The 10,568-nt window shown below is 43.8% G+C and overlaps 1 protein-coding gene across 2 annotated transcripts in view; it reads right to left on the bottom strand.

Annotated features, from left to right (window-relative positions):
- The window catches only part of ZC3H12C (zinc finger CCCH-type containing 12C), a 78,197-nt gene extending 77,682 nt beyond the window's left edge, over positions 1-515 (bottom strand). The window contains exon 1 of one of the 2 annotated variants that reach the window (XM_031016423.3): positions 218-515. In XM_031016423.3, the coding sequence (XP_030872283.2) occupies positions 218-241 (24 nt within the window). In that variant the 5' untranslated portion in view covers positions 242-515. Of the gene's footprint in view, positions 1-7; positions 176-217 lie in introns of those variants that run through there. The other variant, XM_055355476.2, reaches the window with a different exon arrangement.
- Positions 516-10,568: the final 10,053 nt, after the last annotated feature.

Raw genomic sequence — 10,568 nt, 5'->3', positions numbered from 1 at the left:
GACAAACCTGGGAGCCGCCACCCGGCATAGCCAGCCCCGCGAGAAAGCGGCGAGCGGGCGGCGGGGCCCGCGGAGACAGCGGCCACCTCGGCCCTCCCGCGCCAAGCCGCGCCCGCCCGCGCGCCCTCTCCGCGGGCCGCAGCCCCGGCGCCCCCTCCCCGGGTTGCACAACTCACAGCCCCAACGCGCGCGCACTCGAATCTGTTGCTCAACCTACTTGCATTCTCTTCTCCGCAGCCATCACTACATGCCCTGGAGCTGGGGCAGCCCCGGGGCCCTCCGGCAGGCGGCCGCCTCTCGCCTCAGCCCTGGGCTGCCGCGGCCGCCGCTAGGGCGCGGGGCGAGCGCGAAGCTCCCTCATGCCTCCCGCCCGGCCAGCTGGCCGCAAGCCAGGGCCCCGGCTCGGGCGCGCCCGAGCGCTCGGCTCGGCTCGGCCCTGCCCGCCGTCCGTGCCGCTGCTCCGCGGGCGAGAGCGAACCCGGCTCCGCCGCCTCGCTCCGCGCTCCTCGCCCGCCCGCCCGCCCGCAGCCACCGCAGCCACCGCAGCCGCGCCGCTTCCTCCTCCCCTTCCCTCTTTTCCTTCTCCTCCGTCGCCGCCTCTGGAGCCGAGGTTGGCAAACCAGCACCTGCTGCTGGAGAACGCCGAGAACTGAAACAGGAAACCCTGAGCCAAGGGGAAAACCCGAGAGGCGTGGAGAGGGGTGAGGGGAGCTGCTGGAACCTGTCGGGCTCGACCCAGCCGCTGGGGCTGCCCGAGGTTCCCGCGCCGCCTCCCGTCGCGCCTATTCCCTGGCCCGGCCCAACCCAGCGGTCCCGACCTCCTCGCGCCGCTCCCCCGACCTGGTGCAGGACGGCGCCTTTCCGCTCGGCGACACCTTCTCCACCCAGCAATAACACTGATCATGTCCCGGGCAGTCAAGGAGATCGACGGGCCGCCTTCTTAGGGCAGGTTCCCCGTAGTTGTTTACTTATCAATATTCTGTGATGAGGAAAAACCACACCCTGCATTAGCAAGGCCAATAAAAGAATTTAAACAAATGAAGCTGTTGGGATTTCACCTAGGGATAGGACTTCTTTCAGCAAGGAAATTGGCTTTGATGGAAATGGCAATCGTGTCAAAATCGAGGTTGAACCCAAGATACATCCAGATCTCTTTCAGGAGATGGGAAGGAAACAGCCCTTTGCACAGAGGTGGGCGCCTGAATCGCAGGCTGAAAAGCACCGGGAGCAGAGAGCCTTTCTACTTCTGTGAATCGTACAACACCCAGAACAAACTAAGTCGATGTTTCAGAAATGTTCAAATAACCTTATTCGCCTGTCCTTGAAATCATTACGAGGAGCCTAGGGCAGGATGAGTCTGCTTCTGGAGTGAGAGGCAGGGACACTGAATGGGTTGTGCCCGTACCATGTGCCACGGGCCAAATAGCCTGCTTTAAATCCACTGTCCCGTTTGTCACCACAGCCATGTGAGCTGGGTATTAGAAACCCCTTTATCCATCAGAAAATCGAGGTTAGAAAATTTACCTGCAGTTACACAGCTTGAATGTGAGGTATTCAGGTCTGTTACATCTAAAGGACGCATTTGTTTCACTGGACCACGATTCGTGCCTTTGATCAACTTTTCACCTTTCATAAAATTAGTTTTGCCTCTGAGTTGTTTTCTGTAGGGCATATATATGGTTTAAGCCTGGATCTGTTGAATTTGCTTGGACTGCCTAATGGTAGTGATATTCATGATGCTTATTGGGGTTCAAACTTGATAATTTTCAGTTTAATATTCTCTACCAAAAATAGGCCTTTATGGCTCAGTTGAGCAGCACAGATGTCCCCATCTTTTTGGCCAGCATCAGTTGCTCTTTAGCTGTTGATGTTGGGGTCCCAGCTGAGAGTATCCTACTGGCTGGTGCACATGAGCATCCTGACTCTGCCTGTGAGATGAAAGGGGAGTGTCTTACTGAGCCTGTTTTCCACGTCAATAGGCCAGTCATGAAGCCGATTAAATAAAATTGCAGGTAGGCAGGTAGGCTGCCTTCTCTGGTTCTGTGGTGCACACTTTTTTTTTATATAGAGTCTGACCCTGTTGCCCAGGCTGGAGTACAGTGGTGCGACCTCAGCTCACTGCAACCTCCGCCTCCTGGGTTCAAGCGATTCTGCTGCCTCAGCCTCCCCAGTAGCTGGGATTACAGGTGTGTGTCACCACATCTGGCTAGTTTTTGTATTTTTAGGAGAGACAGGTTTTCCCCATGTGCCCAGGCTGGTCTCAAACTCCTGGCCTCAAGTGATCCATCTTCCTTGGCCTCCCAAAGTGCTGGGATTACAGGCGTGAGCCACTGTCCCCGGCCAGGTCCACATTTTTTCATACCACCCGGAAGACCCTTAGGAAGATTGGTAGCCTGCTGTCTGCAGCCGGGTCAGATTTTATTGGCAGGAAAGTAGGGGCTGGGAAAGCAGCCCCTTTACACTGTGCCAAAACCTTAGAGGTCTCTGGAGCAGAGTTAGAGGCCCTTAATCTTAGGATCTCTAAGGGACTTAGCAGGGACTTAGAACAAGACTGGCTGTTTGACGATAAGTGACAGTATCTATGGCACGGCTTTAGTGATGCCAGGAAGTTCCTCCACTCCGCAGTATACTGCCCACACAGTCTACCTCTTACCTTGTATCCCACAGTTGACTCAGCTGAACTCCATTGATTAAGCTTGGTTAAAAATCAAGGTAAAAGAGATGAGTAATAGTTATAATAACTAACATTTAATGAATGCTTACCATGTTCCAGATACTATTCTAAGCACTTTGCATGCGTTGTCTCATATAATGCCCACAAAACCCCTATAAGGAAATACCTATCACTATTTCCATTTCACAGACGAGACGACTAAGACCAAGATTATAGTCAGTAAATAACAGTGCAGGGGCTAAAATGCAGTCAGTTTGACTCTAGAATCAGGACCCATTATGTGAATAAGATACAGTAACTGCCCTTATTACTTTACTATTTATTTGGAGAAATAAAAACACATGAAAAATTAAAACTAAGAAGAGAAGATAATTTATAGGTGTCAAATGTGAGTATAGGTAATAAATGCCATGAGGTATCAGAAGACAGAGGTTGGGGTGGTTAGGAACACTTACATAGAAGATGAGTCGGGGTTTCAAAAAGGGGAGATTTGAGCTGGATTGTGATGAATGAGTAGTATTTTGATAAGTGGAGAGGATAAGGAAGCACATATTCATAGAATTGATAACATACACGAAGAGTGCCAGGGAAATTTGGGGAACAGGATAACAAACAGCTGGAAAGGAAAAGTAGGACAAAATTACAGAGATTTGCAAAACAAGCAAGGAATACACTCTCACTCATGCACAGAGTGAGAGAGCAAGAGAGAGAAAGAGAGAATTTGGCTCCATGTAGTCTGTGTACCAGTAGGGAACCTGGAAGGATTTTGGTCAGAAAGTGATAATGTCCCATTAGAGGAATACGAATATTGTGATGGTCACCGGATGGTTTGAAAAATGGAGGGAAACAAGTTTGCAGGCTAATATGGGAGAATTGACCTGAAATCACGAAGTGGACAGTGAGAGAGGGAAAAGAAGAAATGGGCTAGTGAGACACTGTGGTATACAAATCATAGAGGCTTTGTGAACGATTGAGTGCACTTAGTGGAGAGGGACTTAAGAAAAGGAAGAAGTCTAAAATGACTTCATGGGTGTGAATGTGAAACCTGTAGCATTACTAGTGGAAAAAAGGGGCAGTGTATGAGTACAGAAACTACTTTTAAAAACGTTCAGAATAGTTTGGTTTTAGGCATGTATTTGAGATAACAGCAGGATATGCATGTGGAAATATTTTATAGTCCTATCTCAAAAAGGCAGATAGTTCAGTAAATGAGAGTATTCATTATCTACTATTGAGAGCATCAGTATGAAAATTTAAAATTTTCACTATGATAACAATAACCAGGCATGGCTGTTCATCTTTAATAAACCAGAGTGAAAAGAAAATTTCAAATAAACATAAAATGTTTATATGACTCAGTATTAAATAGGCATTAGGGAATTCCACTCATATTCTCTTTTTACCCCCAAATTATATTTACTTAGAGAGAGAGAGAGAGAGAGAGAGAGAGAGAATGAATATATTGGGAAGAATTTTCATGGGTTCAGAGGATGTTAGGATAATGAAAAGAAACTTAGAGATCATTGCAAAATTGAGGATCAAATTCTGAACATCTGATAGTAGACTTCAAAACAGGCATTAGGCAAATATGGCACTTTAGCCATTATTGATTCTGGATAGCTGAATCTTTTTTGGTTACAAAGTTAAGTCTGGACCTTGGATTGAGACTTGGAATTGCACATAATTAAAGAACTCTAGTGGCTGTGGCTTCAGAGTAGGCAAAATCTTGGAATAGACTCACTAGTAAAAAGCAAATGCTTTGGAAAGAGCAGCTAGAGGGAGGATGGTCACAAAGGCAGCAGTCCTACCTTCCAAAATATGGCTCTTAGATAGACTTCCACACACGTAGATTCACGTTTGAGCCTTAAAAGGTAGAGTTTCAGATCCTCCTCACATCTCACCTTGGCTACCTTAGTCCAGAACTTCCAATTACCTTGTCACCTTATCTAAGACCTCCCAGGGCTTCAGGTGGTCACCCTCAGGTGGCACACCTCCTGGCAACTGCTTTTAGTTCTATTTAGAGGTTTCCCGGTGGTGTCCTTAGGAGTTTTCTCATTGAAAACGTGTGGACCCCATGGCTACACTTGGTGTTGCAGGAGAGTTCTGTCTCCTGCTTTCATGTCTCAGGCTTCTGCCATTTCTGCCAAAACACTTACCTTAGTTGAAGCAATATCAGCAGTCCCCCGGGGGCACCTTCACCTCTGTCCCTTTGGCCAGCACCTGATTTCCTGTAGTTGAAGAGCTTCACACGCGTAACCAGGTGACTATTGTGATGTTTCATTCACAGTTTCTTTTATGTCTTTTAGAGAAGTTCTGGTTAATTCCAACAACCCATGAAACGTCAAGCATTACCACATTACAACCATTTACTAAGCACCTGCTGTGTGTAAGGCAGACACTGAGGGCTGAAATATATCCTTCCTTATAAGCTTCAGTGACTGGCTAGAGTTCCTTTTTAGTACTGAGTTCTTAGGGAAAGGAAACTAGAGGACACAAGAAATGTGCTGCTGACCAATCTCAGGGCTTCTTTCTTTTGGTGGGTAACCACAAGATTCCTTACCAGCAGCATGACTCTGTTTTTTCCCCAGTATTTGTAGGAGGCCACCAGAGAGACAGGATTGCAAGGTTTTAAATATGCTAGTGTCATGAAGTCACGGATTTTCTACCTGAAACAGATAGTGTGACTGCCCTGCTATAGCCATGTTTGGCCAGTGTAGGATTTTTGAGAACAGTGAACACTTAATACTCAGATGGCATTTTGCCACCCTGACAAGGACCATACCTGCCATTCCATTGTAGTTCGCCTTGCCCAGAAGTTTTAAAATTTTTCCTTCAGCCTGGGATTTCAAGTGTACTACAGCATCCTCTTCACCTATACAAGCATCTGTTGTTTTAAAAGGAAACTGGTAAGTAGAATTACAAATGTACAAAATTTAGATAGTTAAAAACAGAGTTATAGAATTTGCAGGTTAGAGTACATCTTCTTAGAAGACTGTATTGCAGAAATGTTAATTGTAACATTATTTGCAAAGGCAAAAAGTATTAGAATCAGTCTAGATGTCCATTAATAGGAGACTTTAAATAAACTGCAGTATCTCCATACATTGAAATACCATTCACCTGTTAAAAGAGGGTGGTGTGGCTTTATGTGTATGGAATAAACTTTAAGATACGTTGTTTGGTGAAAAGGGAAGGTAAAGACCAATGTCTACTACCATTTGTGTAAAAAAACTCTGTGTTTGCTTATATATGCATATGATATCTCTGATGAACACACAAGAAACTGGTAAAGCTGGTTGTCTCTGAGTAGAAGAACTGGATAATTGGGAAGAAAGGGTGGAGAAGAGTCTCACTTTTTACTCTATACCCTTTCATAGCTTTTGAATTTTAAATTGGGTACTTGAATTCGCTATCAAAAATATTTTTTAAAAGGCTGCATTTATTGGTGATGTGTGCTCTGTCCATGCCTTTCTTTTGCATTCTGTGAATAAGCAGCCACTGTTTTTTTCAAATAGTAGCCCAGTCACAAGGAAGAGGAAGTTATAGGAGTCCTGTGAGTTGCACGTGTGAAGGCTGGGGCTTCCCAGGCAAGGGAAAGATTCCTATGATCATATGAAAGGGGAGATCCCATTATTGCTCAAGGATTCCCAGCCGGCATTAAACGGTGTTAGTCATTGTTTCTACAATTTAATTGTCAAAAGCTGTAAACCCAGATTATATGAAGATTTTTGTTGGGAACTGCTTTACCCAAGGGGAATATCCAGGGATGTTCTTGTGGGCAGACACAGGAGGAAGTGCACAGAAGCTGGAGGTATCACAGTGGATCAGCTGTAGGCATAGGGTCAAGGGAGCATGCATGTTTGTTCATAACACTCATCACCTAGAATTGTATTTGCTTATTTGATATATTATTGGTCTTCCCACATGAGAATGTAAGCTCCCTGAAGCCAGGAGCTCTGTCTGTCTTGCTCCTTGTGGTGCCCTTAGTTTTTCTGTGCCTGGCATGTGGAAGACACGCAGGTTGGCGATGGACAGTGGGAACCCTGATGACTCTCCAACCCGTGGCTGCTTGTTTAAGCATTAATTTGTTAGAAGGTAGTAAAGACATGGCTATGGGAACTAGGATTCAGGACTCCAGTCTCTGAAAGTTAGGATTCAAATCTCAGAGGAACTGGGGAATTAGAAAAATATTCAAGCATGAGGGAACAAGGAAGGAGCCAACTACTGAACTAGCAGAAGAAGGCAGGGATTCGGTTAAAAAAGAAAAAAAAAGATGAGCAACGGACCAGCAAACATATTAAAACAAAACAATTCTCCAAACAAACAGCAACTAGCACAGCGATAAAATAGGAGAGAGAGTCCATAATTAGGGCTGCAGTTTACAGGAACAGCAGGATTATCAGCAGGGCAGGCTTGCTGCCAAGTCACTGAACCACCGGAGACTTGAGTAATTGGGATAGATCAGGTCACTTGACTTAGGGTCTATATCGTCTTCAGAGTCTAGGATGGGGGCAGGTAAGTGAGCTTAGTGACTAAGGACAGAGGCACAGAGGGGAAACAAGCAATCTAGTCCCAAGTACTCACTTTCAACTTAGGGTAGAAGTCAACGGAAAAAGTATACTTACAGCAATTTTGATTGAACACCGAATTCTAGGAGATTTTCAGCCCAAGAATATCCAGAAGGAGTCAGAAATAGGGAATCTAGCCAGAAAGGAAATGTTAAGCACATCTCTATGAGTCCTACAAGCAAATGCCATTGGTCTTGGTGGGCAGCGATTAAGGCTGGAGAGATAAACAGGCTAGAGCCATCCAATAGTTTTTAATGGTTTCGGTGGGTCACAGATCACATTCAGGGATTTGGTGGAGGTGAGCTCTGACCTTAGAGGAGTGATTTGTCTTCTGCCCATTCTGTTCTGTGGTCACTCTAGAGCACACAGGTTTAAACTTACAGACAGAGGTAAGTCTGGCTATACTTTGGGATACATTAGAGCCATTCACCTATTCCTGTGTCTCATGGTCCTTCATTTTAGTTAAAAGGCTTACCTTATTTGAAACAGTATCAGTAGTCCCCTGAAATGTTTCTCCAGCTCTTCACTGGTCATGTGACTTCCTCTAGTGCCTGAGTCTTATACAAAGACCTCTGAAGATTCATTGAGAAGGGCTAGGCCTTCTGATTCATTCTTACAAGCATCTGTTTTTAAAAGTGAGCATTGTCTGTCTTTGGCAGTCCCTACTTTCTAATGGAGATTTTGCTAGAGAAATACAGAAACTTGTCATTTTATTTTGGATAACTTCAAGAGGCAGTTAAATGTTCAGTAAGCTTTGGCAAGGACAACTTGTTTACGAGAAGACACTGTTCTGATGAAATGTACTACCACTGCTTTTTGTGGCTTACTTTGCTAAAACATATGTTTGCAAGAGCATTTTAGAGTGTTGGTAGGATAGTGTCTATATAATTACTTGTATTATCTTAGTGGTCAGTTCTCTATGTACAGAAACGGGAACTGGCTTTTTTTAAGACTTTTTTTTATATATATAGCCAACCAACAGTTAAATTGAGGCTCAAATGCTTCATCTGTATGGACCTTGAAGAAGTGTTAATGGAGATGGATTTTACTGCCTTTAACATCTGGTTCATTTTAGTATTTCAATATATTATTTTAAATTGTAGCAGAAAAACATGCTCATTATAGAAATTTTTTAAGGAACATAAAGTTTCAAAAATGTAAATGATCTCTAATGCCATCACCCAGAGATAATCAACCACCTCTTCTTTCATTGTCTTCATGCTATGCCTATATTCTACTATTTTTTTTATTTTATTCAATCAACCAACTGTTTGTTGAGTGCTGGCACTGGACTCAGAATCATAAAAATAAAGGACATGGCCCATATCTTAAATAAATTTAATAACTCAGTCACCTGGTATCCCGAGGGCCTGTTCTCAAAATAATTCTCTGTCCATTTTGTGGATTTTTTCATTGAATGCATGTTTACTGAGCACCTGCTGTGTTCTGGGCACTATTTGGATGCACTACTACTTCCTAAGTCAGACTTGGAGAATTCCTAAGTTGAAGGCAGGTGCTGCTTTCTTCAGTGTATCCTGCCAACCCCTCATCTTTTATGGCTCTCTCCTTTGCTTATTCTCCACTAGAAACACTGACCTTATTGTCCTTTTTGTCTCTCTCTCTGAAGCATCCCCCCCACCTCCCCAGAAATCTACAAGGCTTATTCTCTAACGTCCTTTGGATTTCTGCTCAAATGTCACCTTATTAGAGAAACTTTCCCTCAACAACCTATCAGAATATCACACGTATCTTTCCTCTATCTGCATTCTGGTCACTACCCATCTCCTGAACTCAGTTTTTTTAAATCACATATATTAGGTGATTGTAAGTGCCTATATACATATATATATATATATATATATACACACACACACACACACACATATATACATACATATATACATATATATACATATATACACACATATATATATACATACACATATATATTTGCTGAAAAGGGGGCCAGATAGGATGCTTATGGCTTCAACCTTCACTTAACACAGGCTGAAAACTATAGACTTATGATACTATCAAGATTTTGATGGCTGGGGAGCAGATCAGGATCAGAATATAAGTATGGTAGATTCTGTCTTGTTAATAAATAAATAATTTTATAGGAGAGGCAGAGTAGTGGTATGGTATATGAATGGAAATTTGTTTGCCAAAGGTGAAAATGTAGGAAAGTTTATTTGAATAAGGTAAAAAGAGAACAGACATGGCATCACTATTGGGATATATCACAGGAAATGCAGACAGATGGTAAATATACAGGTGAGACTTTCTGCAGAGAGATCTCTAAATGGGCACAGTGAGAAACAGCAATGAGTGAAGTCTTTAGATATCTAGGAATCTGTTGTACATTGTAATCAGCCAGAAGCAGAATATCTCATAAAGTCATGACTTACACTGTGGATTCTGTTTTCTTTTGGCTTCTGTGATACCACTTCTTTCCTGGATCCTCCCCTTGCTATCCTGATCAGTCTCTTTGGGGTTTTTCTTTGTATGTTGAGGCCTACAATAAATTTCTCTTGATCCGTTATCTTTTGGCTCCACCCACATGCCCTGGCTTTTCTCACACATTCCTGTGTTTTTAGCTACTACCTATGTTCTGATGATTGCCAAATCTATCACTGTAGTCCATTGTACCTGGCACGGAGTAAGTGTACAATAAAACCATCACTTGATTATTCAAAATTAATAAATGGGCTTTGTTGAGCTTCTACTGTGTGTCAGCTATTGTTGTAGGTGTTGGAAAAGTTTCCTGCTCCAATACAGTTTATATTATATACCCAACATACAATTAAAGACACAAAATGTACACATAAACAAATGAACAAAATAATTTCACCTAATAGTAAGTGCTCAGAAGAAATAAACTAGAGTGGAGTACTGACAGGTCTGGAGCTGGCATGTGGGTGGTAATCAGAGAAGGCATCTTTCAAATGCCATTTGAGCTGAAATGATGTTCAGGAGCCAGCCTTGCAAAGCAATTTGCAGGTGGAGCATATAGCAAGTGAAGGAGCCTCCAGACAGTATAAGCAGTGTACTGGAACTTGGTGAGGGAGGGGAGTGTGACCTCAGTAGAGGTGGCCCCTTCAGGTGAGTCCTGGGCTCAGCAGTTTGCCTCAGGAACCCACATCTTCCCATTGTCTTACCCCCGGCCAGCCTCACTTATTTTCCTTACTTGCCTGGTGCTTGTAAACATTTACGTTCATGTCCCTTTCCTGCTCTTGATAAATTGCACTGGCAGTTATCAAACCTCCATGTTTCACTTTACTTCCTGGCCTTCACATCAGCTGCTCTCTCTGCCTGCGACACCTTTC

This window comes from Gorilla gorilla, chromosome 9 (genome assembly GCF_029281585.2).
Source record: "Gorilla gorilla gorilla isolate KB3781 chromosome 9, NHGRI_mGorGor1-v2.1_pri, whole genome shotgun sequence".
Lineage (NCBI taxonomy): Eukaryota > Metazoa > Chordata > Mammalia > Primates > Hominidae > Gorilla > Gorilla gorilla.
This window is presented reverse-complemented; position numbering and strand designations above follow the sequence as displayed.